We start from the raw sequence: 27,947 nt of genomic DNA, 5'->3' as shown, positions 1-27,947 counted from the left end.
GTAAGTTGGGTCGATGGCAACCTCCAGAGCCCAGGTTGGGGTGAGGCTCCGTGAGATGTGGGCTGGGAAGTAGATGGGGAAACACAGGGCTCCTGGAGGTGCTAGAGGGCCCCGTGGCCACACCTGCTGCTGAGCCTGGGGCCAGGGCAGGGGCTCACAGGGACAGCAGAGAGAAGAGAGGGAAGCTTGGTTCCCACCCACAGATTGTAGATTCCTGTGGCCCGACTGCCTTCTGCCTGCAAATGGCGCTGAGAGAGCCTCCAGGAGTCCAGCCTCGGCAGCGAGGTAGGGCAGAGAGGCAGGGCAGCGAGACAGCGCAGTGAGGCAATGAGGAGGAAGCTGCGGGGCCCGTGTGAGAAGCTGGGCTGGGGTCCCCTAATGCGAAAGTGATCCCCTTGCAGGCGGGTGCCCCGGGTCTCCACTGTGTGTTGGAGTGTGCAGAGCATATTAGGAGGCCCACTGCTTATGTTTCCAGGCCACCCAACCACTCTCTCATGCCCTGAACTGGGCTGGGCTGCCTGGGCAGTGCCAGCAGATGCCCAGGGAGTCTGTGCACAGCGCTGGTGGACAGGGCCCTGTGGGGACACATGCTATGCCAGGGAGGAGGAACCTCAGAGCTGGGAGCTTCTCCAGGTGTCTTGGGAATCCTATCCGAGCACCCTACTTCTAATCTGGAAGTCACCTACAGAACCCTGAGCTAGGGAGGACGCAGAGTGAAGTCACTGGGTCCTCACAGCGAGGCACAGAGCCAGGCACGGCCCTGCCTCTGTCCATTTTACAGAAGCGCAAACTCATGCTCTAAGAACTCACGCCATGTGGCCAGCTGTTGACAGAACTCGGCCAGATCAGAGTCACTTTCTGGTCACCAACCCATCCCCATCAGCTACTTTTTTCTAAATGGGGTTTGGGGGAAGGATTCAACCTATGCTTCAGTAAAATATTTTGCTATAATTTTTCCCTTCTAGTCCAGGATGCCTGGGAGCTAGACTGGGCAAGGGACAGAGGTAGGGAAACATGCCAAGGACCAGTGAGAAGTGGCTTCCCCTTTCTTCCTTCACTAAAGTAAAGTAAACATGCTTGCCAAATGAATTAAGCTCCTTGGAGACATGTATTCTAGATACCGTGACTGTATGAGCTGGAAGACACCCAAGATTTGGTGTTTAACCCTCCTGTTGACCAGAGGAAGACTCTGTGGTTCAGAGTGGGGAGCGATGTGCCCCAGGTCATGGCGGGGGGCGAGAAGCCAGGTCTGCAGGCCCTGCCAGGGCCTCTTCCCCTGCTACCCAGAAGGGCTTGGAGGGGCCTGTGCCAGCCAGGTGCGTCCTGGGCTCCGCCTCCATGGGAGATGGCAGGGGAGGGCGCTGGTCCAGTGTTGTCTCACATAGCCCTCACTGTCTCAACAGCTTCCCCACCCCTCCCCATCCGCTGCCCTTTTTTTTTGAACTCTTATTTCAGCACGATTTCTGACATACTGAGAAGTTGTAAGCTCCATATGCTTGTCACTCAGTTCCCAACTGTTAACACTTTACTGCAATCATTTTATCGTTTTCTCTGAACTGCTTGAGAGTAGTTTATAGACATAATGTCCCTTTCTCCTAAATGGTTCAATGTGGCTTAAAAAAATAAAAGACATTCTCTTACATAACCACAGTATAGTTTTCAAAATCAGGTAATTAACACAGATACAATACTATCAGATAATCTACAGGTCTTTTTCAGATTTTGCACATTGTCCCAAAGCAAAAGAAAACTCTGTCTAATGTGCTGCATTTTATTCTCGTGTCTCTTTATTTTCCTTTCATCTGGAACAGTTTCTCAGATTTTTATTTCTCTTTCATTGACATTGATCTTTTTGAAGAGTACAGGCCTGTTACTCTCGTCAAATGTCTTTCAGGCTTGTCTGTTGATTCCTCACCATCAGGTTTAACTCTTGCCTCTTTTGGCACATGAGACACATGGAATCAGCTTGTTAACTTCAAAAATAAAAGCCAAAGGGAGAGGCGATGAGCATTTATTTGAGATCCAAAAGAATGTATTCAGAAAGCACTAAGGAAGACAAAACTGCAAATACTGTTTAGGAGGTGGAAGCAAGGGATATGGGTAGAAGGAAGGGATTTCTATAGGTGCAGAGAAGCTGACATACTCATTCTAAAGAATGTTTTTAATTTTCAGTCAGGTGGCCACAATGTCTGCTTTCCTGGTATCTGCGCAGACAGTTGTTTGGGAGACACTGGTTTTGGTCCCGTCTCTGGTTATTTTGCTCCGTTGTAACAGTCCAAAGACTTGAGCAGTGAGACACGCCAGGCCTCCGGGGTGGCAGCTCTGACTCCATTTTAAAGTGGCTCAGTTTCTATTCTTTGTTATAAGCTTGTCCCATCACTGGGAGTCTAACTTCGATTGCTTGACCAAGGTCAGGTCTGCTGGGTACAATACTCTTTTCTTCTTTAAGTTCTTGTGTATCTTGTGGACAGATTCTTTGAGAATGTGTAAATATTTGGGCCCCTCTCAAGCCCCTGCCTACTAGTTGTAACATCCCGGATGACTCTGGCCTGAGTCAGTGATAGCGACAGTTTCTTGATGACGTTGTGACTCTGCCGTTCCTTCCACGCGTTGAGGTGCTGACTTGAATGGCTGGCTTTCTCTGCTGGCTCAGTGGGTGGGACCGGGTTGGCTCAGAGCCTGGAAGGCCGGTGCTGATGATGCCGCGGCGTGCGCTCCCCGAGGCTGAGCCTCTGACAGCCGCCATCTTGCCTCGCCTCAGATTTTAGAACCTGGTTCGGCTCCTCTCTGCGACCACAGCTAGTTTCCCTCCACCTTTACACTGCCATTCAGTTGTTGAGCTCCTATTCAGCATGGGGCACCATTTTTAGGCACTGGGGATACGGGACAATGCCCCAGGCTTCAATGAGTTTATATTCTAATGTAGAAAATTGGCCAACTAGTAAATACATTCTAAAAGTCGTATAATTTCAGAGAGGAATATGTGCAAGAAAGAAATTACAACAAAGTAAGGAGGATCGGGAGTGGCTAATGTGGGGACAGAGGTGAGGCCTCTAGGGGCATTTGAGCAGAGCTCAGATTGATGAGATTAGCTGGGAATGCAGAGAGACCCCGGGAGCAGAGGGAACAGCAGAGGCAAAGGCCTTGAGGCAGGAATGAAGCGCACATTGGGGAGGAGATCACAGAGGGAGGGGGCGGGTGGAGGAGACAGAGCTGGAGAGGTTGGCAGGGGTCAGTCAGGGACCACACGTCACATCCAGGCTTGGAATCAATTAAAAGGAAATGGGAAATCATCAGAGAGCTTGGAGTAAAAGAATGTCATCTGATTTGTCTAAGTGCGTATACAATTATTATTATTAAATATTTTTTAAGTCAGCTCCATTGTTAACATAAGTTTATTTAAACCTAGGAATCTTCTACTACTATTGTATATCTCAAGCCAATATTACCTCAACAACTAGAACTCATTCCTATAAACAAATAAGACACTGAAAACAAAAGTGTCATTAACCCGCCTGCCATTCAGGCCTGAGTCAGCTGTCCCCTTGTTAAAAAGTGTTAGGGGTTAAAGGCTAAGCAGCCCACAAAGGTCTTGCAAGCCCAAGGACTGAAGAATTCCAAAAGGAATGGTCTGCTTACTCTGTGATTCCACACTATCTAATCTGGAATCTTAAAGCGTCTGCCACCCGGTGGAAAGGTGAGTGGGGTGGAGGTAGTGGGAACATGGGGCCGTGTTGTGAGGGCAGCAAGCACAGTCTGGCTGGCAACCTCGAATCAGAGGCGGTCAGAGGGGAGAGAGCCCCCCGCCCCTGCAGTCAGACCCCAGCTGGTCTCACTCACCCACCTAACCACGGAGAAACTGAGGCCCGGAAACGAGGCAGGGACTTACCCAAGGTCATCATAGCAGCTGGGTCTCAGTTCTACCATCTCTCATTGTCACCCCCACCCGATTCCAGCTGAAAAATCAGACATGATGTAAACATTAGTCATCCTTATTGTAAAAACGTTGTCACAACCACATTAAAAGAAATCTCCCCTACCCCGCACCCTCACACAACGTGGCCTTTCGATCTTGAAGGAGGGCGTGCGTAGGTCTCCGGCACATCATGGGAGTTCAGTCTCACCAGCGTGAAGGTGGCAGTGCTGATGGGCACCGGGCTACTTTTGGTCAACATTGGTCAGGGCGGCTGTGGGAACATGGATGAACGTTGAGTTCCAGGCTCCACCACCTCCTCTGTGACCCTGGGCAAAGTCCCGCCTTGGAGGGAAAAAATGGGTGCAACTTGTAAGTCAGGTGCTCTCCGGATAGACATCAAAGCCTTCCCTGAATGTCCTTAGGGATAATTTTTAGTCACCTGCATCTGTAGGGGTTGTCTCAGGTCCAGCCACGTCAGCAGAGCCATGAAACTGAATCCCACGCGGCACTTCCAGGTGTATAGACTCTGGCGATCTGGAAGTGAAGGAGGGACACATCCCTTCGTTTTGTGGGTTTGCCCTCCCCCTCCCAGAATCCCCTAGAAGCTCTCCTCTGGGCTCACCCCAGCTTCTGCCCCCAGAGGCAGCCTTTGTTGCAGGTATGTGTGTGACTCAGTTTCCCAGGGTTGCCGTCACAAAGCCCCACACCCCAGTGCGTGATCCACAGAAATGTATTGTCTCCCAGGTCTGGAGGCCAAAACTTGGAGCCCACGCTGCCAGGAGGGTTGGTTCCGCCTGAGGCCGCAAGGGCCAGGCTGCCAGGCAACCCGCTATCTTCCCGCGCTTGCTGGCCTTCTCTGGCGTTCCTTGGCTTGTAGACACAGCATCACAACAGAGAAGGCGGCATTCTGAGGTACTGGGAGCCAGGACTGCACCTGCAACGTGTCTTTTCCTGTGGGACATAATTCAACCTATAGCAGCATGCGTGTGTGTGTGACTCAGAAATGGAGTTTCTGGGTCATGACTATGGAAATGTTTTCTAAAGCGGTCGTGCCAGCTCTGCTCCCCACACAGCAAAGTACAGTCTCCGCTGATCCCCATTCTCAGCAACACTTAGTATTACCACACTTCTTTTTTTTTTAATTTATTTTCATTTTTGTTTTTTCTATTGTTATTCTATTACACTTGTCTCAATTTCCCCCCTCTGTCCTCTTCTGCCCAGCCTACCTCCTGCTCCCACAGTCAGCCTCACACTTGTCCATGTCCATGGGCCATTCACACATGTTCTTTGACTAACTGCTTCCCCTTGTTTCCACCATTATCAACCTCCCCTTTCCCCTCGGCCTTGTGCACTGTGGGTGGGAATGCAGACTGGTGCAGCCATTGTGGAAAACACGATGGAATTTCCTTAAAAAATTAAAAATGGACCTGTCTTTTGACCCAGGTATTCCACGGCTGGGAATATACCCTAAGAATCCCAAAACACCAATTCAAAAGATTTTATGCACCCCTATGTTCATAGCAGCGCTATTTACAATGGCCAAGTGCTAGAGACAGCCTAAGTGCCCATCAGTAAATGAATGGCTCAAAAAACTGTGGTACATTTAAACAATGGAATACTATGCAGCAGAAAGAAAGAAGGAACTCCTATCTTTTGTTCCAGCATGGATGGAACTAGAGTATTATGCTAAGAGAAATAAACCAGGTGGTAAAAAACAAATACCGTATGATCTCACTTATAAGAGGAATCGAGTAAACAAAATATACCAATGAGCAAAATAGAACCAGAGACATGGAAACAGGGAACAGGCTGAATTTATTTTTATTGTATTATTTTACTTTTTAAAATTGAGTTTTGAGGGGTAACATTGGTTAATAAAAGTACATAGGTTTCAGGTGTACGGTTCTGTAATACATCGTCTGTTTATTGTATTGTGAGTTCGCCACCCTGAGTCGAGTCTCCTTCCATCCCCACGTATCCCCCTACCGCACGTCTTACTGGTCAATGATCAAGTGAAGTGAAATCGTACCTCCCTGTGCCTTTGTACTTCTTTGATCGCTGGGAAGCTGGATACTTTGTGGTTCCTTTGCAGTGAAGAGCCTCTTCCTGACTCTTGCCCAGTTTTCTTTTGTTTGCCTTTTCCTTGTTGATTTATAAAGATATTTGTTTTGCTGAGGAACATTTCCATGAGGAAAGACAAGGGGAGAGTAAGGGGAAGTTAAGGCAGCTTGTCTGGCCTGAAATTTTGAGAATTGCCCACACAGCTACTGCTTCAGGGGAAAAACAGAAAACTATTTCAGGTCCTCTGTCCCTTTCTGGAATCTATTCCACGGCCAGGTGCAATGCAGAATCTAGATCATTCAGATTTGCAACAGCTGACCATGGTGTATATATTGTGTATATATTGTATGTTATGTAATGTCTCAGCAGGAGCCCGGCCAGCTACCAGAATAAAAAATATTAACTTTTCTGCAGCAAAGTGTATGATTTTCATACCACACAAAATAAATAATGACTGTGAACAGTCTTGTACAGGTTCTGGTCAGATCTTGCCACCAACAGAGTTACGAGGACCCTTTCAGTTTGAGGGTACGGGGGTTTCAGGATTGCAATAAGAGATTGTGCAAGAGTGTCCCCACAATGGCAGTTGAAAGCCAAGCCGTGTGGTGCCCATTTTCTCCTCTAATCTTGTGACAACCAGGAAGGTGAGATTAACATCACCATTTATGCGAACAAAAGTCACAAAGGCTCAGAGGTTAGGAAATCGGATCCTCGTATTAAGAGGAAGAGATGGGATTTGAACCGAGATTGGCCTGACTCCAAAGCCCACACACTTCCAACTCTACCGGGCGGTCCCCAGGCCTATAGGAGTGGCTTCTCAGCCTCTCTGCTCCCCAGGACTCTGGGGTTTGGAAACAAAGTCACCAGCCAGAGAAGCGGACTAGGAGGACAGGGTGCCCACCTCCAACCTCTTCAAACCCCCCCGAGGGTCTGTCACACTTTGTCGATGACCAAACGTCCAGCCTGGTATCTAGTGGCCTCCGTTTGGAGCCTTAAACACTCGGTACCATGGGGGAGAGGAACTGGCCAGAGGTCTTATCTGTCACTACGTCACTGAGAAAGCAACGATGTCTTCCCAACACTTCATTCAGGGTCACGCGTCTTTGCAAAGAAGGACGAGGAAGCCACTCAGTTGCAGGCCACTGGAAGGGAGGAAGGGGAGGGTGTCCAGGGAGTGGTGGGTCACACATGATCTCACCTCCTAGCCCACTCATCCTCGGGAAAGTTGCAGGTTAGAGCTCCAGGCCTGGGGGACAAAGGCTGGCTGTTGCTTTCTCTTCACTTTCTCATCTCTGAGAACTCCTACTCATCCGCTAAGACCCCTCCCAATTGTCTTCTGCTCTTTGGAGTCAAAGTCAATCCCTTTCACCTCTACTTTCCCCAGGGCATTTATTTCTGACCGTGGGATAGCACTTATACTTGATCATAATCCACTCTAAGTACACCTGTGTCCTCCGCCGCAGCGCGGGGCCTGCCACCAAGACTGACCGCGAGAGGAATGAATGAATGAAGGCAGGAATGAATGAAAGACAGCTCCTGGCTAAGGGCTAACGTAGGCAGAAATGTGAAAGGACTTTCAGCCGCCTCAGAAGCACCTTAGGTGGGAGTTGTGGAGGGGCGTACGAGACGACCCTGAGGCGCAGGGCTGAGAATGTGTGCCTGGACTTAGAGGGGCCTGCAGTCATGTTCTTGTTTTCACCTCCTAGGAACTGTGACCTTGGGCAAGTCATTTCGTCCCTCTGAGCCTCAGTCTTCTCTCTTGGGAAACTGAGACTTCCTGAGGCCCTTGTGGAGATGCATAAGAGAGTGTGTGCTGTGTGTGTAAAAGAGGCGCACACAGTAGGCATTCAGAGGCTACCTCCTTCCCAAATTTATTTCCTGAATTTGAACTGCTGGATCCAGAGGGCCATCTGGCCATTGGCTGCTGCTGGCACCAGCTGTTGATGACACAGGTGGCCATGGAAAGGCAGGGTGAATCACCCCAGCGTCTCCCGGCTTCTCCTTTGAAGCGGCGTGCCTGGGTGGGGAGGCGACCCCTGTAGCGTGGAGCCGATGGACATAGGGACGTGCCTGAGAGAACACAGCCGCTGAGCAGGGCTGGCCCCTGCTCCCGCAAGGAGACGTTCTGGTCCCAGCATGAAGTCCCACCTGCTTGGGAAGGGCTGTGTTTCCTTCTTAGGAGAAACGCCGGTGACTTCTGAGGACTTCTGGTTGACTGACATGAAGGGGCTTTAGGCCACCTCAGATGAGTCTCAGCACTATGCCTGGGAGCTGGTGGCAGGGCGGGGGCCAGGGGGTGGTATTCACCCCTTGCCCACGCTCAAGCTTCATTCACCTAGAAACTGCTGCTCCAGCACCTCTCAGAGTCTTCGAGCCAGAGCCTCTCCTGAGAGCTGGTGGGTGGGGGCAGGCCCCCCGGAAAACCCTGCACAGCCCAGCAGAGTTTTAGCTTCATTGAAACCCAGAAACCTAGCTCTGTCCTGAGCACAGGGGGCCAAGCTCTAGAGGATTTTGTCCTTGAATTTTATATCCTTGAGTCTCTAGCTTAACACACCAGGCCCTGAGTCCAGGCCCTTGCTGGTGTTGCACCCGCTACCCAGAAGGCCTCCTGCCTCCTCTCACTGGTTGAAGCTGCCTGATGCAGTGCAAAGAGTGAGCCAGGCAACAAACTTGAGTTTGACTCCTGGCTTTCTTGACTCCAAGCTGTGTGACCCTGAGCTAAGAGCTTGGTATCTCTGAGCCTCTTTGTCAGTCAAACACGTTTCATCATGGCATTTCTTCCCAGGGTTATCATGAGGGTCCTCTAGGAAAGTCCCCGGTACACGTGGATCTGCTCCCCCTGCCCCAGGGAAATGCTCTGTGACCGTCGAGGCCTGCCTTGAAGGTCACCTCCCTGCAGTAACTTCCTGGACTCTCCCTCCCCTGGGCTCCTCCTGCACATTGTTCTCACTTCTGTCTGCACCTGCTGCAGAGAGATGGGATTCGGGATTCGGGGCAGCTCTTGACACCCGGGCTCCTGGCTGGACCCTGGGCTGAAGGCAGGCCGGGGGGCCCCCTCGCCTGCGCGTTCCCACAGCAGAGCCCAGAGCAGGCCTGGCCGTGGGCCTGGCTCAGGAAACAGCGGAGGTGAAGTGAGTTATAGAGACTTCCATTAGTGGTAACGGTAACCAGGGTTTGTTGCACATTTAGTATGTGCCCTGAGGTGTTTGTCAGGTGGTAACTAAGGCAGCGCAGTAAACCCTCTATGAGGGTTCAAATCTCTGTTTTGCCTCTTAGGAGCCCTGCTGTCCTGGAAAGTTTCTTTACCTCCTGGAGCCAAATTTCTCCATCTGTAAAGTAGGGATAATAATAATACCTATCTCCAAGCATTGAGAAGGAGATTAAAGAATTTAAAACTATCAAAAACCCATAGATTTCATTACCCATGTAAGCACACAAGAACCATTGGCAGTGGGTGTTGATGGGATTCAAGCAATTTACAAAGTTTTTCACATATGTTCTCATTGCAAAAACTGATGTTTTTATTTTCATCATTTATATATAGGAGAAAGGTTACAGAATTTAGAAAATAAAGAAATAACAGTAATGCTACACTTACCTTCAGAGATAACTGTTATTACTACCCTGTTATAGAATCTTCCAGACATTTTGTTAGAAATAGTGCACACACTCAAAAATGTACTGAGTGTTTTATCAACCTTCAGGCATTCCCACCACCCACATTTAAGAAATCTTTACTTTTTTTGGCCATATTTGCTCAGATCTATATTAATAAGAAAGAAAATCATACAGATACTGTTAAAATACTTCCTTACCCATCTGTCCCCAGAGCAGTTCCGCTCCAAAGTGTGGCGGGCCCACCCTTCTCTTTCTTATTTTTATACTTTTATTACACAAAATGTATCAATACCCAAAAGGTGGTACATGTGGTATATTTTACATAAGTGATCTCATACTGAACATATGGTTCTACAACTTATTTTTCTACCTCAATATATTGTGTCTTCAAGATCTGTCCAAGTGGATAGTTACAGGTCTAATTCATTCTTTTAACTAAATAATCCAATCTATGACAACAACACAGTATCTTTAATTATTTCCTGCCTGTAGACTGTGAGATTACTTCTGAATTTTCCTATTACAAACAGCACTTTTTAAAACATCCCTGTGTATATCTGCCTGTGAACATACCAGAAAATGTTCTTCTAGGATATATACATAGAGCTATTGTTTGGGAGTTAAAGTGTGAGCATTTTCAACTTGATGAGGTATCATGGCAATTTTTTCTACACATATTTGTAAGGATATGATCATCCTGCTTATTTTGTTTGTAATCTTTTCCCACCTACTGTATATCTGCACACACACTTATCGTAAATATACATTTGTACTCATTGATTCTGCAAAATCTTGTTGGGTACTTATTGTGGGATAGGTGTTGGGTTTGCCTGTCATCTTCAGTCCTGTGAGGTTTTTAAACCTGTAAAAACCTGTGAGGTTTTACACCTGTGAGGTGAGGGAGGCAAGTCATGCAGATAAAGAGATTACAGCCCCCTTAGTAAGGAAGAAGCTGGGTTTCAGTCCCAGGCTTGTTCCTTTCCAATCCAATGCTCTGTCTGCTGCCCAAGCCCCGATAGATGGTTCTACCCAATCCAGATTCAAGAGTCCAATCCAAGACCTACTGAATCAGAATTTGGGAGGAGGGACCAGGACATCCACCTCAATGGTCTGAATTCTTTTCTTTTTTATTTTTTAAAGATTTCATTTCTTTATTTTTAAAAAGGGAGGGAGGAAGGGAAGGAGAGAGGGAAACATCAATGTGTGATTGCCTCTCGTACGCCCCCTACTGGGGACCTGGCCCACAACCCCGGGATGTGACCTGACTAGAAATTGAACCAGCAACCTTTTGGTTCACAGGCCGGCACCCAGTCCACTGAGCCACACCAGCCAGGGCTCAATGATCTGCATTCTTATGGGAGATCAAGAAGTTGGGGCTTTTGAAAGGCCAGTGTCTGCGGCCTGCTGGGCTCCCTTGGAGCCGCATCCTTCCTGGAGTCCCACGGGATTTTTATTTTGAGTTGCTCATGACTCTCTAAGCCTGGGGCATTTCATCTTACCATCTGGTAGCTGCAAAGAAGGAGTAATTTGGCACAGGAACCTGAGCAAGCCTCGGGGCCAGGACCACAGGAGCCTTTGCTTTGAGAGGAACTTCTGTTACCATGGCAACTGCGGTCCACATCTCATCTCTAGGACCACTGGACACAATGTAGAGCCAGGGGAAGGAGTAGCAGGGTGTGAATGTGGAGCAGTGCTGCTAGGATTCATAGCAAGATGGGGAAGGATGAGAAAAGAATGAAGAATGCAGCCTTTGGGGAACAGGAATTGTCCCTTTGCTGAGCAAAGAGCTGAGGATTTTTCAGAGCCATTTTTTGCTTGGGTTGTCATGTCTATACAACTGACCCTTGAATAATACAAGTTTGGACTGCATAGGTTCACTTATACGTGGATTTTTTAAAATAAATACTATCCATTTATTTTCCCTTTCTTATGATTTTCTTAATAACAGTGTCTTATCTCTAGCTTACTCTATCGTAAGAATACAGTATACAATACATACACAAAATATGTGTTAATTGCTTGTTTATGTTATCAGTAAGATTTCTGATCAACAGCAGGTTATTAGTCAAGATTTGGGGGAGTCAAAAGTTATATACAGATTTTCGATTGCTTGGGGAGTTGGCCCCCCAACCACGGTGGTGTTCAGTAGTCAACTGTATAGTCAATGGCCAGCTGGCCTCTCACAATCCACTCAGCTCTAGACAGGACAAAGCAGATCAAAGCCTCAGAGTGTGGAATAAGAATGATAGCTGCCATATACCATGCCCTAAATATTTCACATATATTACCCACACACCCCTCAAAGCAATCCGATGTGGCTCATGTGTTATGCCAAGTGCTGGGTTAAAAACAAAGCCTAGTTAAGCTCACCGACCTTCCTAAGGTCACACAGCAGAGATACGTTTGGATCACTGTGCTCTTTCTCAAAGTCTCCATTCTAAGTCAGGAAAACAGAATTTCCTGGAGTGGCAACAGTTCAGCAGATGCACCGGTGCCCAGGGCAGGTTGTGGACTCTTCTACTTCTGGATCCTCCCATTTCCACTCATCTCCCTAATTTCTGCTCCAGTCCCAGCACGTGGTACAGGTTCAGCAAATGTTAATGGGATTGAACGGAGGCGGTAATGCGCTCATCTCTCAGCTTTCAGGATATGGTCATTCACACGCCCTCACTTTCTTGAGCACTGGAGAAAGAGGAGGAGTTCCAGAAATCACACATACCCCAAGGCTGGGGTATTGCATTATCTTTGAGCTTCTTTGCAGTGGAGGTTATGAATTGTCCTTCGCTTCCCTTTGGATGTGGTGGTGAAGAGGAGGGAATTCAATCTGGGCTTGCAGAGAGGATGTCCTGCAGCTGAACATCCTCCTTCGTGTGATCTGGTGACAAAAGACAGTTAAACAGGCTGGATTTCTCTGACCCGAGTGACTGAAGCCCTCTGGGGCTGGGACTCTTGAAGGCTTTGCCACCATCTCTCTCTGCCAATCGTGTGCTGCCTTGGTTCAGGCTGCAACAGCAGCCTTTTGGAGATTAGTCTCTGGGGCTTGTGCGCCGAGTTGTATCATCATGTGGGGCTGGGCTATCATTCGAAAGTTCAGGGCTGGCCAAGCCCTGTGAAGTTGGGGGTAGTTAGGAAGACCACCTGGTTGTCAGCGCTCCCTGCCCCACACCACTGACACTGTCACTGTCAGCTCAGTGGGGCAGAGGGGTTGAGTTCAGGCTCTGGGACTGGGCAGCCTGGGTTCGAATCCCAGCTCTGTCACTTTCTAGCTGTGTCATCCTGGGCAAATTACTGAAATTCTTTGTGCCTCTGTTTCCACACTTTGTCAGCTTGCTGGGAGAATGAAATTGGTTAATTTATTTAAAGTATTTTTTAACTGCTTGGGCGACAGTTGTCCTCAGAGGTGGCAGCTCCTTCTCACTCTGAGTCAGTCAATCACCAAGCACTGGGGTGGGTGCCCTGGGGGGCGCAAGGCTGACTCAGCCGTGGGCTCTGCCCTCCAGGGTTCTCTGGTCGAGTAGGAGACCTGTGTGCCTTTAGGCATGACAAAGTGGCTTCCTGGACCCAGAGAGATGACACAGACCTGAGCTCAAGCCTTCCACATACACACATGGTCATGCACAAACACATGGTCCCACATGCAGACATACTCACACACACTGGTACACACACGCTCACAACCACACACACACGTACCACAATCACACACACGTAGGCACTGCGGCCAGCATCTCAAACCCCCCCATCTCCCCAGCACATGTGGAAATCTGTGGAAATACTGAAAACCACACTGGAGCACTGGGACGGTTGCCATGGGAACTGGGAATTCCAAAATCCTAACTTGAGGGCATCTGAATCCTTGTTCTGAATATTTCATTAGTCATGGAGTTCGTGCTCTGAATTCTGAGTCATTTCTCCTTCAGGGGTCAGACTAGGCAGCCAAGCAGGGAGTTGGTGAGGATGGGCAATTAAAGGCCTGATTGCTTTCTGTCTGAGTGATGGAGTGGCCCAGACAGGTGCTTCTGGGAAAGTTCTATCTGGAGGGGGCATGTGTGTGCAAGTGTGCGCACATGCACGCTCGCCTAGGTGTGAGTCCATGGAGTCTTCTCAGGTGAGGCCAAGAATGTGCAGCAGTCGTGCCCGTGTCCGCAGCCCCTGTATTGGTCAGGCCAGGCCAGGCCAGAGCAGGTTGTGGTAACAGATACAACCTCCAATCTTCATGACTCAACACCATAAAGGTTGGCTTCTTACTCACACAAAATTCCTGTTGGGTTAACAACCCCCTTCATCTTGTAGTGGCATCTGGAACCCAGGACCTCAAATACGGCCATGACAGAGGAAAAAGAGACAGAGGAGGCTCATTGTCTCTCACCTACCTTGTCCCCACAGTGGGCACATGTCCACCTGCCTAGGCTTCAGTGGCCCCAACATAAGCACAAGAGACCCAGAAATGTGGAGGCATTCCTTTGGGACCACAATCGTCCTTACTACAGCTCTCCCTTTGTGCTTCTGCAAACTAGAATGTCCCCGCCCAGCACGGGGCCCATTCCTTGGGGACAGTTCAAAGGCTGGCTCTGATACTTGCTAGCTGGTGGCCTTGGGCCATGTATGACTCAGGGTCCTAACAGGAAACAGATGGCACACTCAGAATAGAAGTTTGAAGGGGGCTTATTTACAAAAGCACTTTTACAAAGGATAGTACAGTAAAAGGAACTCAGAGCAGCTGAGCTGTTACCACCCTGGTCCAAAGACGCAAGACCGGGGAGTGGTCAGTGAGACCAGAAGGAGAGAGTCAAAGATAGATGACTGACTACCTTGAGAAGAACAATAGAATGACATCGCCTGCCCAAAGGATCTCAGCGGGAGGGAGCCAGGGAAATAAACACCACGACCTCCCTCCTTTCTCTGCTGGGGCTCCCCATTGGCTGAGCCAAACAGAAGCCAAAAGGCCCAGGAAGATGCTGATTTAGACCAAACAGGTCATCTTCCCAAGGCCAAGTGGACAGTGCCCTGGGAGGACAAAGGCACACTATCTGGCAAAGGCAATCAATTTCTATTCTTCGGGCCTCCCTTTCCTCATTTGTAGAAAGTGGATGCTAAGATCGTCACCGTGTTGGTGAAAGTAAACGTAGTCATATATGCAAAGACCTGGCGTAATCAGTCCTCAATAAATGTTGATTTCTCAGGGTCTGAAAACCCCCTTTGCAGTCTAACGGTTCACAACTCAGGGGACACGAGCTACCCTAAAATCTGGTATGAATCTCTCAAATTTTCCAGACAAAATGTTTTTCCTAAAAATAATTCCATCTTCAAGCTTCCTTTGTATGTCACGTGTTTTACAGATATTATCTCTTTTTAGCCCACAATATTTTCCTAAGCGTCTTGCCAACAAGTTGGGACTCTGGCAGAGAAAGTGACCAAGCCATCCTTGGTCAGCTCAGCCAGAGAGTGGGTCTGGCCCCAAAGCCTGGTCCATCCTTTCTGCTCTACTGTGATTTCTGAGCACGTGTGCACAATTAACAGATGAAGTGGAAAATGTTGCAATTCCAAAGCTTGAGAATTTCCCTCCCATGAAGGGAGGCAAAGGCACCCAAGGTCCAGGACCATGTCTTTCCAGAGGGCCCACAGAGTCGTGGCAGGCTCCGGAAAGTGCCCCTGCCCTTCAAGGACCTCTGTGCCTCCCATGCCTGAGTTCACTCTCTCACCGTGGTTGCCGCTGGTCGCTTTCAGGTTCCCCGTCTCCCGCCCCACCCAGCCAGCACGACACCAGCGGTGCAGAGAGCCAGCCCTTGGAGCCAGGTAAGGAAATGATCTTTCTGGGATTTAAGGTCAGCTTTCTGAGACCAAGCAGGTGGTGTCCCGGGGTGACAGAAAGGAGAAGTGGACTTTTAGGGTAGCAGGGAGGCTCCCCCACTTCAGGCAACACCTCTCCTTCCTAAACCAACACCCTGCAGGTCCCCATTAGATTCACTTGGAGATCTCAGAGTTACCATCATCTCTGAGAGGCCACTGATAAAAAGTCATACACATATGACAGGGTGTTCAGTGAACATTTTAAAGGGATTTGCTGAGAACAAGCTAAAGGAGCCTTGGTGAGGGTTGGGGGTTCCCCCAGGTGGGTCCTAGATTAACTCAAGAGATATTTATAAAGCACCTACTGGGTACAAAGCTGGGCACTAACAATGGGTGGCGGGGGGGACAATCCTGGGCAAACAGGAAAACAGGAGCAAGGAAGGGCTCTGGGGAAGGGAGAACCCCCCCCCACACCACACACCTTCAACCCCTTCACCAACCCCGCGTCCGCCTGTGCCGCAAGGTTCTGGGATCACCGTGGCACTCCACCGCAGCGAGGGCCCCGCAACGGTGGAGAGGCCTGGGAGGGGAAGCATGGCACCCGCAATCCTGGGGGCCTCTGACCCCAGAGCTCTGCCCTTCCTTCACATAAGTGTGCTCTCGAGATCGGGGCAAGAGAGGAGGGTTTGTGGGGACTGGACCCCTGGTTCTCTGTCACCCCGGGCCTAATTCCTCCTAACCTTCAGAGTCACCCTGAGCCCCTCTTCCTGACCCGAAGGAGAACCAGAGAGTCAGGCTTCAAAGGGGGCTTGGGGATGAATCTACCCAGCTCCGCTTTGCAGGCTGGAAGGCTAAGGCTCAAAGTTGGGTAGGGTGTTGTCCAAGGTCACGTGGCAGGTCAGCGGTGGGGCTTCTGGCAGGCGCCTGCCCCACCGCGCTCCTGGAATGGGCAGAGTCCGAATCGGCCCCGGCCTCAACTGGTGTCTGGTGCTTCCAGAGGAGGGGCTCAATATCCGCCTGGTGAACGGGAGCAGCCGCTGCAGCGGGATCGTCGAAGCTCGGCTAGGACAGTCCTGGGAGCTCCTGTGCGGGGACTCCTGGGACCCCATCACCGCGGAGGCCGTGTGCCGCATGCTGGGCTGCGGCACGGGGGAGTGGGTGCCGGTCCAGCCGGCTCCGCCGACGTCGGAGCTGTCACCAGATTGGGCCGTGGGGAATGCCAGCGGGACCCCGAACACCACGCAGGCCATGGCGCCCTCTGTCCTGTGCCGCAGGGCCGAGTGGCAGTTCTGCAAGGTGGAGGGGCAGGCGTGCGTCAGCGCCGGGAGGCCGGCCCAGGTCACCTGCACAGGTACAGCAGCCTGCCCCGCGCCTGCCCGCTGAGCCCCTGCTGTGGGAGGGGGAGAGAGCACCCATTCCCGCCGGCCTTTAGCCGATGCCCCTCACGCCTGTCCCCAGCCCTGGGCACCGGACCCCAGCCTTGCCCTCCTGACTTCGCCCCCCTTCCGTCATCAGCGCAAACACGACTGGTCCCCACACCGCAGGGACTGCCGCTTTGCATTATTCCCAGCTCTGAGTATTTCCGCAGATGTGGCCTGCAAGCCTTTCTCCCTGCTAGATCTGCGGCTGACCCACTTGGTCCCCAATCCTTCCTGCATCCTGCTCTGGACTTCTGGCTCCTTCACCTCTGCCCCTACCCCCTGTGCACATAAATACACCAGGTTCCCAGGGTCCCCAGCACCTGCGCCCTCCTCTTCAGGCCCCGCCCACGGGTGTCTGGCCCCACCCAGTAGTTTGCACCAGGTTACTAGCCCTTCCCACCGGCTCCACGGCCCTGCCTACAAAGTATCCAGCTTCCTCCTGATTCCTTAGTCCTGACCAGTGCCCCACCTCTGCCCTGCAGGGTTTCCCAGTCCTGCCCACAGGGTTACAGTCCCTCTCACTGGGTCCACAGCCCCGCCCACAACTATCCGACCCAGTCCCCACCACCCCCTCCCTTCCTGGCCCTCCTCGGCCCCCATCCACAAACCCCTTGCCCTCCCGCCCCCAGAGAATCAAGCCCTGCGCTTGGTGGACGGTGGCAGCCCATGTGCAGGCCGCGTGGAGATGCTGGAGCACGGCCGGTGGGGCTCTCTGTGCGACGACACGTGGGACCTGCAGGATGCCGAGGTGGTGTGCAGGCAGCTGCGCTGCGGCTGGGCCATCCAGGCCCTGCCGGGCTTGCACTTTGCCCCCGGCCAAGGAGCCATCCACCGGGACCAGGTGAACTGCTCCGGGGCAGAGGCCTACCTGTGGGACTGCCCAGGGCTGCCTGGAGACGGCTACTGCGGCCACAAGGAGGACGCTGGCGTGGTGTGCTCAGGTCAGTGGGCGCTGTGTCCGAACCTCGGCCCTCTGCCAGCACTCACTGTGGGCCTCCTGGGCACCAGCCTTGAAGGCAGTGCTGGGGACATGGTCCCTGTCCTCGCATGGTTACCATCCGGCAGAGAAGATGAGACCCAGATGAACAAAGGCCCGGGGAATGAGTGGTAAAAACCCTAAGAAAGGAAGCCAGGTGACATTTAGAGGCCACAGGCAATCCAGAGCTAGAGGGATAAACCCGCCCACCTTCTGGAAGAGGAGGCATTAGGGTGAGTTCTTCTAGCGTGGAAGTTGGTCACCTGGTTCAGAGCAGCAAGAAGAGTTGGAGGCAGGGAGGCCCCGGAGGAGTCCAGGTGAGACCATCTGGTCCAGCCAGCGCTTCTCTATAACAGGCGCAGGAATTGGGGGCGGGGGAGCAGGGCGTCGATAAATGTAGATTTTGATTCAGGAGGCCCAGGGCAGGACTTGAGATTTGCATTTCAAGCAAGATTCCAGGTGATGCTGCTGCTGTTGGTCCATGGACCGCACGTGGAGTAGCAAGGATGTAGGGTCCTGAAGCCAGAGCAGACCACAGGGCATGCAGATACGAGGGGGAGAGCACACAAGATCTGGAGGCCGATCAGCTGTGGGGTGTTTGCATTCAGGGGTCTGGGCTGGTGGGGATTTGGGCCCAAAGATCCTGCCCTGACACCGCCCCCACCCTCCACTGCAGAGCACCAGTCCTGGCGCCTGACCGGGGGCGCTGACGGCTGCGAGGGGCAGGTGGAGGTGCACTTCCGTGGGGTCTGGAGCACAGTGTGTGACAGTGAGTGGTACCCATCAGAGGCCCATGTGCTCTGCCAGGCCTTGGGCTGTGGGACCGTGGCCGAAAGACCCACGGGGCTGCCTCACTCCCTATCGGGCAGGATGTACTACTCATGCACGGGAAACGAGTCCACCCTCTCGGACTGTTCCTGGCGATTCAACAACTCCAATCTCTGCAGACAGTCAAAGGCAGCCAGGGTCCTCTGCACAGGTACGCCTCCCCCAAACCCTCTCCACCCTCACCCCAGATTGGGACAAGGAATTCCACCTGAATCCACAGCCTAAGAACTTGCAACCCAAGGACCACAGCTTAGACTAGACCAACAATGACAAATACTGGCATTAGAGGGACTATCGTTCCTAGCATACCCAGGCAGACGTTGCTAATTGGTCAGGGCATCTTATCCACAAATCCTTAACTGGAGCTGGCTCAGGGGATAAAACCAACTTGCTGTCCCAGGGATGGTGATCATAGTAAGAATTATATTAGGAGACACTAATAATAACGTCAGTGACAGTGTCTGGAGTCCTGATCATGTCCCAGACATCGCCGAGCACTTGGTATGTCTTACATTGGCTAAGCCTCACATCCACTCCATGAATTGGGTTCTACCATATTTTACCAAATCTGAGACGGCACGGACATGTCACATCACTATTATTTTATGTACATTAATGGACAAAAATGCTGCCAAAGTAAACTCTTAGCATGTCATTAGTTGTAATGATTTCAAAAGTGTTAAGGTATGAAAACACAAGAGCTTTAGACACGAGGAAACATGGTGTTAGTGTGTCTTTGGAGTTCACACGGCTGGCTATGGATTCCAGCGCGGCCATTTACCAGCCAGAAGGCCTCAGCTTCATGGCGATGTGGATGCTGATATAGCCACTCCCAGGGTAGCTGGGAAATCAGATAGCAGCCCCGTGGGACCTTGGGATTCTGCCGTCCCTTACCTGTCACATGCTTATAATGATGAGAGTATCAGTGTCCCACCTCTTGAGGCCCACCTGAAGAACCAACCAGGCCAAATGGAAAAGGGAACTGTGTCTGTGATAGATTCTCCAGAAGGAAGAGGTCATTCTTTTATTAGTCCCATATTCTAACCAGGGGGCCTTCCCAGCATTCAATCCATGATGTTCCTCCTTGTTGTAGGAAGTGGGGAAGACAGATTTCCTTAGCCACGTGCCCCCTGGAACCATGCCCCCAGTTCCAGGTCACTTGTCTGTCACGTTCAGTTCCTGGCACGAGAACTGGCACGTAGTAGGTGCTACGTGTCAAGTGAACGAATTGCACTTCCTGACAGGTTCCCAGAGGTTGCTCAATCTGTCCACTTCTGCAGTTCCTGCAAGTATTCAGCCAGTTACCATAGGTGAGTGTCACTGGGTTCACAGTGTCTCAGAGACGGGGGTGCATGTGAGTATGTGCATGTGTGTATCTGCCGGGGTGGGGCCTGATGGTCTGCCCCCCATCGCCCACCTCCAGACACTGTACTTGTATTCCCTGGGCCTCCTTGGTGCCTTGTGCCCGTTTCCCCATCCCCACCCTCCCATGTCAGCTCTACAGCTCCCTAAATCCTGACATTCCATGGACAGGAGTCTACTCCCCACTCTCCTGTGACCTCCTATAGGGTAGGAGGCTAGAGCTGGAGGGCTGAGTTGGTCCGACGAGAGCCTGGTGATGAGGACACTGAGGGTAACAGCCGGTGTGTTTACGATGTCCCAGGCTCTGGCCCAGCGCTCTGGGTCATTACTTCCCACCCTTTCATCTTTCCAGCAGCCCCCTGGGGAGGTCTCATCATAACCCTTTCACAGGGGAAGGAGGTCAGGCTCAGATGGTAAAGCAACATCCAGCCAGCGTGGGCTGGAATTTGCATCCAAGGTTCTGAATTCCAGACCCATGCTTGCATCTGCCAGCTGGTACCTCTGTGCAGCATGGCTGGCTTCAGGGAAGACACCTGGGGCTCGATCCCAGCTGTGCCTCCAGCTACCTGTATCATATCGGGCACTTCTTAACCTCTCTGAGCCTCAGATCCCTTGACTGTAAAATGGGATTGAAAACCATAGCACTTCTCCTCGTGTTGTTGTGAGTCTTCAATGAATTAATTTTTATAAAGCATTTAGAACAGGGATTAGTATACGGCAAGTACTGTCTGGGCATGTTAGTCTTGTGAATCTTTAGTCCAGGCATGGAGCCCCTGGCATGAGGTGGCTGAGAGTCACCTTCTCTGGGAAGTCAACCTTTGTCGTTCCCATGGAGAATTAGGTGGCTGTAGCAAAACCTCATGCCCCCCAGGTCCCCATCCCTACCTGTGGCACAGCACTGTATTGGGTTGAGCCGACATACCACTAGGCAGAGACCGTGACAGCTTGTGACACTGTTGTCACACAGTCGGTGCTCAATAATGGTGGAGCAGAGAGAGCTCTGTGGGCTGGGGGCCAGGAGAAAGTTTCACTCAGTCAGTTATTCATTCAGCATGCATTTCTTGCGCACCTACTATATACCAGGCCCCTAAAAGTAGATGAGAAAAAAATTTTTTAAAGGAAAGAGGAGGATAGGTCCAAAGAAAAGCAGCTCAGCTGCAGACAGGATAGAGAGGCGAGAAGATGAGCAAGGAGAAGTCTATGCCCCATTCTTCTTTCTCCCTGACTTGGGGTTCTTGCTTCCAGAACCTTCTGTGACAGTGAAAATGAAGGACTGTGATTCTCGGGAGCTAATATTCCTCATTGCCTGCATCATCCTGGGAGTTCTCCTCCTTGGTTTACTCATCATCATCGCTGTCATCCTCTTGAAAGTTAAAGGAAAATACGGTAGGTGCAGAATTCTAGGAGCCACAAGGAAGGCCCAGAGATGGGAAGAAGCAGGCCTGAGGTGCAACCCTTCCAGGGAGATGTGTGAGCTTGGGGGACCCCAGCAGGACTAGCAGTGACTCAGCAATGGCCACCCCACCCTGGACCCGGGAGCACCTCCTGATGGGAAGGATTTTCCCAGCATGCCCAGGAGACCAATGTGGGCTCCTCAGGAGGATCAGACTCTGTGTGTGTGTGTGTGTATGTGTGTGTGTGTGTGTGTGTGTGTGTGTGTGTGTGTTTTGGAGGTGGAGGGAGGTGTCTCAATAAGAACAGGACCAGGCAGACCAGAAGGGGCCAAAAAATAACTCACAGAATCTCTGCCTCCCATCCCTCAGCCCTCCCTGCTATGGCAAACCACCAACACCTACCAACCACCACCCCAGCAGGGATCAATAGCTATCAAGAGGTCCCCATCACCATCCCCAAAGAAGAAGGTAGGATGTCAGCCACCCTGGGGGTGGGGAGGGCTGGAGAGGACAGGAAGGGCATACTTTCTGGAGGCTCTGCACTGTTTAGTCGAAGCAGTGCCCTAGTGGCGGATGAGACCCGGGCCAGCCCACTAGTGGCTGTGGGACCCCGCGCACATCAGGTCTCAGCCTGGGTATTGACGGGCAGGTGAGCATCCAGTGCAGTCATTCTGGGACCCTAGGCTTTCAAGTTCTGGACAAACACAGCCCAGGGCATTCTGGACTTGGCTCTCGTTGGAAATCTCCACTCTGCTAATTGGCTAGTAGGCTGCGGTACCCACATCGCGTTCAGTGGCTCGCTCAGTCAGCCTCCCTGCAGAGCCCCATCAGGATTTTCCTGGAACATGATTTTATTTCATGTTCTCTGAATGAGAAAAAAAATGGATCGTTCATCCATGTTTTATGACATATGGATTCATACCTCTTGAAACTCTTGTAAAGGAGTTGGAGTTTAATCACATTGCATTATGAATATATTAAATCTCCTTTCTTTGAAAACCAATACAGAACTCTGCCCAATATTAATATTTTCTGCAGTGTGCACATAGTTGAGGAGAGAATATGAGTAAGAGAACCTAGAGCAAGGCTAGGCACCGCGCAGACCCTCGCTGTGCACGATGGCCTGGAGGTTAAAAGCCACACTGCCTGCTTCCCTGGGCAAGGGGAGAATCTCTGTGCCTCAGTTTCCTCAGCTATAAAATGGAGACACTAACGTTCCCTACGTCACAAAGCTGTTGAGAGAATTAAATGAGATGATATTTGTAAATGTTAGACTAGTGCCTGGCATATAGGGACTGCTAAGTAAAGGCACATAAGTAGATGTTACTCAGTTTCCCATGTTTGAAATGGGTGGGAAGAGCTTGGAAAACCCAGGCGGGATAGTCTTGTATGGATGGGCCGCCTGGCGCTCTCCCGCCTCTCTGTCTCTCGCCACCCACGCTCTCTGCTGCCTCTCCCTGCACCTTTCTGCCCGCCACTTCGCCATGCCCCCCACTCTGTTCTCTCCCCAGTTCCCAAGCTGCCCGTCCAGGTCCAGCTCCCGACCCCCGCAGACGCGGACTCCAGCTCGGACTCTGACTATGAGCATTATGACTTCAGCGCCCAGCCTCCCGTGGCCCTGACCACCTTCTACAGTGAGTGCCTGGGCCCGGGCGCCCAAAGGCCCGCTTGCCTGAACCAGGGAGAGGGCCCAGCTTCCTGGGGACCTTCAGCAGGTTCCACCTGACGACCCCTGCACAAGAGTGGAATCACCCTTGCTCTCCACTCTATGGACTGTAAATGGTCCCACCTGAAGTTTTCAAAGTGCTTTTCGACCCTGGAGGCATCTCTGTGTCTACAGGCATTTCCACTCTGGACCTCCTCCCCTCCCACACTTGCCTCGGCCATGCAGGGTCTTAAGACCTGTCCTTCGACATTCACCCGACGGTGGCTGTGTCTATGTAAGATACCAGGGAGCCCAGGTGACAGACACAGTCCAGGTGGCTTCCTGCACGCTCATACGCTCTTTCTGTGCCCCATCCTCCCCATCAGCCTCACCCCAGCCTCCCCTGTGAGCCCAGCCCCACCTCCTATCTGGCATCTTTGGCTCTCTTCTCTGCCTTCTGGGGTGGCAGGGCCCATGCCAAGCTGGGAGGTTGAATGAGAGCAGAGAACCCCACACCCACTGTGGAGTCCCTTGGGAGCTTGTCACAGATTCCTTAGCCCCACCCCGCACCTACTATGTCAGTTAGGATGACAGTTTGGATGTGTGTGACAGAGACCCCCCAAATCAGTGTCCTGAGACATTGGCCAGGGCCCAGATTCCTTCCTTCCTGCCACTCTGTTGTCCCTAAGATGATGCCGCTGTCCACGTGGTCCAGACTGGCTCACCGCCATATCCCCATTCCAGCCAGAAGGAAGGGGGAAGGGAAGGTGGGCCATGACCTACCGTTAAGGCTCCCACTCACAGCTCAGCAGCTGGAACTTAAACACGCCAGCTGCAAGAGAGGCAGGGAGGGAAGGGAGCCTTTGTCCTGGGCCACTGTGTGTCCAGATAAAAGCCCAAGGGTCACCTGTTATGAGAGGGGAGAATAGATATTGGGGACAGCCAGCCATCTCTGCCCCACTTGCTGAATCAGGGCCTCTGGGGGCGGGACGAAAATCATTCCACGTCTGGTCCCTGCATTGGTGCTTGGGAGCCCCAGGGATGAGGCGTCCTTAGGACCTGAGATGCTGAGCCCAGGCGTGGGAGATATAAGACTGAGAGTCCCAAATCCTGGGACCCTGAGACTAGGAGTCAGTGGTACCAGGTTCGAAGGCGCTGACTCCAAGGTTATAGACACCAGAGTCCATAAAATCCTGTGACGCTGCGTCGCCTTGAGCCTGAAACGAAGGTGCCACAGAAGCTGTGATGCAAAGATTCCAGACACTCCAGCTTGTGCTCTGGGCAGGCTCCTCGAAGGGGCAACCTCACATGAGGAGGGAACCCAGAACTGGCTGTTTCTTTCATAGAGGGAGGGGCAACTGGGGACCAACAGTGCAGGGCACAAGGGTTTCTGGCCAGGAGCAACCTGTCCCCGTGCTGGTTTCAGATCCAGGTTCGGCGTCTTCCTGGCCTAGGACATAAGCCTGGGATCTGCTGGGGAAGCCTAGGCCCCAAAACCGGACCCCTGGGGTTGTCCGCCCACCCTGATCAGCCTCAGGGGCGCCCTCCCCCAGGCTCCTGGGACAAGGAGATGGAGTCTTCGCCGTCCTCACCACCTCCTCTGCTTGTAGATTCCCAGCGACACCGAGTCACAGATGAGGAGGTCCAGCAGAACAGGTTCCGGATGCCCCCCTTGGAGGAAGGTGAGTCGGGCTGTGGGCGGGGGGGCCCTGGACGGGGTGCTGCCCGCCCTGCCTCCAGACCTCACAGCTGAGCTCACCTTGGGAAGCCCCAGCAACCTCCCTCAGCAGGCCCCTCCTGACTTTAACAATTCCTAGTGGCAGTCCGTTCTTTGTCAAGTCTAACCTAAAGCCTTCTTCTTTCCTGGCCCGGGACTTGAAGAGGTGCATGCCTCCCAGGTCCTACCTGTCACCTCTGGGCACTGCATTGCAGATCCCCTCTCCCTGAGCCCTCAGCAGCACCTAAGGAGCAACAGCGAGTCCAGCACATCATCAGGGGAGGCCTACAGCAACAGTCCCAGCAGCAGGCTGCCGCCATGGAAGCCTCCGGGCTTTTCTTCGGAGAGGATCCCCCTCCAGGAACAGCCCCCGAACTTGGAGCTGGCTGGCTCCCAGGGGACTTTTTCAGGTAAGCCGGGCCAGGGGGATGGCGTGCATGCCCCAGCCCCCTGTCCGGTAGCCAACCTGGCTGGAGAAATCATAAAGCTAAGAGCCCTGAACCAGGTTGAGTTCAGGATTCTAGTCCCAGCTCTGCAGCCACTTGCTGTGTGACCTTGGACAAGTCTGTTCCCCTCTCTGGGCCTTCATTTCCTCATTCGTCAAGCTGGAGACTTGACTCAATGGAGTCCTGAGGGCCTCTCAGCTCTGGCAGTATGAGCACCGACTGTCTCCCCCAGGCAGGGGGTGACGGTCTCTGGGGGTTTCCGACAGGGCCCTCGGCTGACGACAGCTCCAGCACCTCATCCGGGGAGTGGTACCAGAACTTCAAGCCGCCGCCCCAGCCCGTGTTGGCAGAGCAGTTTGGGTGTCCAGGTGCCAGTGGCAGGGGAGGGAATCTTGGGAGGGGGGCCACAGAAGGGATGGGGAGTAGATGAGTGGGAGACATCTGGATCCGTTGGATCCATCCGCCCAAGGAGAAAAGAAGAGAGGTAAAGGGACTTAAAAAAAAAAGGAATATGAGGAGGTAGGGAAAATGGAGGTAAATGGGACAGAGAAAGATTCAAAAAGAATGCTTTGAGAGGAAGTGAACTCCCCGTTAGTGGGAGCATTCAAGCAGAAGCAGCCAGATGGCCCCTTGAGGGGATTGTGGAGGCAGTGGGGCTCCCAGCATCAGCTGTCCATCAGGGGCTATGCCAGCTTAGGGATTGCATCCCTGAACAAAGATAAAGCTATGCTGTTGTGAGGGAGATGGCAGCGATCAAGATGACAAAATGGGATTCTTGTCGCGCCTCAGCCCATAGGATCACGGGGAGTGGGATGTGGACTCAGACCCACTCAGCTCTGCCCTGGGGCAGCTGGGGCGATGATCGGGCCTGCTGCCGCCCTAAGCCTGTCCCTGACGTGAGCCTCTTGGCCACACAGGATCCTCCGGTCCCCAGCCTGATTCTTCCGATGATGATGATGACTACGATGACATCGGAGCAGCTTAGGTGGGGCCCAGAGAGGCTCCAGGTGGCTCCCTTTCACTGGACTCCCACTCTGCCTACTCCCCTGCCCCACCCTGTCCTCCCAGATTGTGCCCCAGGGAGCCGAGCGGCGTCCGCTGGAGAGATGAAAGGAAACCCCACAGCCCAGTGCTTCTCCGTCTCTGTCCGTCAAGCAGAACCTGCTGGCACAGCCCTCTGCCAGCGCCAAACAGCAGCCCCAAGGTGGAGGGGGAGAGGTGGCCAGTGCTGTCTCAGGGACAGACAAGTGAGCGGTCTGGGCTGCCTCTCAGCAGGCGGCACCGAGGGGTTGAACTGGATGACTTCTGAAGCCCCTTCTGACCCTCGGGTGTCTGGTGCTTTGGTGCCCTGCGTCTCAGGCAGTGCAGGGCCCAGAAGTAATGAGAGGGGCAAAAACGGGACCGTCCCAGAGCTGCCCAGGAGGTGCCAAGTGCAGGGGCTGCTGGGCTGCTGGGCTGCTGGGCTGCTGGGCTGCTGTCACTCTGATAGGTAGATTCTGGGGTTGGGGGCAGCATACCGGCACATCCGGGCTTCTACTGGAGCAGGGAGTCCAGCCTTTCTGGCCACAGCCAGCTGACGGTGAGCAGAACAACTGCCCTCCCCCAACCCCCACCAAGGGACTGGGGCCTGAGCCCAATCCTGCCTCTGGAGACCCTCGGAGCCCAACAGAGTCACAGCCCTGTTCTGCAGTGACTGTCCCTGGACACCGGATCCTTATTCTGAGCTTCCAACAGTTTACAAAGATGATCCCAGCATAGACTCTGAGTTGGGTCCCAGCCCCTAAAGGGGCAGAAGCTCAGAGATGTCTGCCAGGAGGGGTCTAGAGCCTCACCACGCCCCGAGGCCCCATCTGTCTGCTTGGATTGGTGGGAGCCTCCCGGATGAGCCTGTGAAGAGGCAATATCGCACCCAGAGCCACAAACATGACCCAGCAGACTCCCCAGAGAGGCCAACAGGGGGAGGGGGTGCTGGGGGGGCTCGGGGTTAGCTGCTTGGTGTCCTGTTCTGAGCATCTGGAGATTAAACTAATTGCTAAATGAAACCTGGGCACGGAGTGACAAGTCCTTGAACCCTTATAGAACCCCAGGATCTGTGTGTGTGTGTATGTGTGTGTGTGTGTGTTGCGGGGTCAGCTCCATCCACTGAGGCCTACTGTGGCTGGCACGGTGGAACATGCCGGGGATACAGGGACAAGAGGATATAGGGCTTGCCCCCTGGAGGAAGTGGACCGCAAGACAGCTGCCTGTGAGTTTGGCAGCCACCATGCTCCCTGATCAATCTGCCCCATATGGGCCATGGCGCAGTGGGTGTGGAGCCGCTGTGCTGAGTGAGTTTGAACCTGGGCCTCCAACAGCTTCTGAGGCCGGATAACATGAGGGGTTCTGTGCTCAGCCAGCACTGCCTGGCCAAGAAACAGATCTGAGGCCCAGGGGGAGCTGGAGATGAGGCTGACCGGGAAAGGGCTGATGAAAGGAGTTCTCCAGCAGCTCAGACATCAGGATTTGAGGCCGGCTGCAGCAGTCCGTGCCCAGCCCTGCCTTCGGGCTGACGGCTGGGTGCCCAGAGCAGGGGGTGCGTGGGGGAAGCTGGGCCGCGGATCCCGCTCTGCAGGGCTGAGCAGGGCCTGTTTTCTGCTCACCTGTCCCACAGGTGGAGAGAAGGCTGGCACTCCCTAGGGCAACCGTCACAGGATGTGGTTGTTGCTGTGATGGGCCCCCTTCCCCAGACGGAGGGGGATTCCTAGGGGAGGAGCCAGGGGTGCGGTGGGCGGGC

General features: G+C 52.6%; 1 protein-coding gene across 1 annotated transcript in view; it reads left to right on the top strand.

Moving 5' to 3' along the window:
• CD6 (CD6 molecule) overlaps positions 1-26,159 on the top strand; it is a 34,437-nt gene extending 8,278 nt beyond the window's left edge. The window contains exons 2-13 of the mRNA XM_054563694.1: positions 15,323-15,391; positions 16,383-16,736; positions 17,436-17,747; positions 18,459-18,761; positions 19,855-19,920; positions 21,218-21,358; positions 21,736-21,834; positions 22,878-23,000; positions 24,622-24,693; positions 24,944-25,138; positions 25,441-25,542; positions 26,092-26,159. Coding sequence (XP_054419669.1) covers positions 15,323-15,391; positions 16,383-16,736; positions 17,436-17,747; positions 18,459-18,761; positions 19,855-19,920; positions 21,218-21,358; positions 21,736-21,834; positions 22,878-23,000; positions 24,622-24,693; positions 24,944-25,138; positions 25,441-25,542; positions 26,092-26,159 — 1,904 coding nt within the window. The remainder of the gene's footprint in view (positions 1-15,322; positions 15,392-16,382; positions 16,737-17,435; positions 17,748-18,458; positions 18,762-19,854; positions 19,921-21,217; positions 21,359-21,735; positions 21,835-22,877; positions 23,001-24,621; positions 24,694-24,943; positions 25,139-25,440; positions 25,543-26,091) is intronic.
• Positions 26,160-27,947: the final 1,788 nt, after the last annotated feature.

This window comes from Pteronotus mesoamericanus, unplaced genomic scaffold (assembly GCF_021234165.1).
Source record: "Pteronotus mesoamericanus isolate MK-2021 breed Mesoamerican mustached bat unplaced genomic scaffold, CSHL_Meso_final scaffold_83, whole genome shotgun sequence".
Taxonomy (NCBI): domain Eukaryota; kingdom Metazoa; phylum Chordata; class Mammalia; order Chiroptera; family Mormoopidae; genus Pteronotus; species Pteronotus mesoamericanus.
Note: the sequence above shows the minus strand (reverse complement) of the source record. Positions and strands in the feature narration are given on the sequence as shown.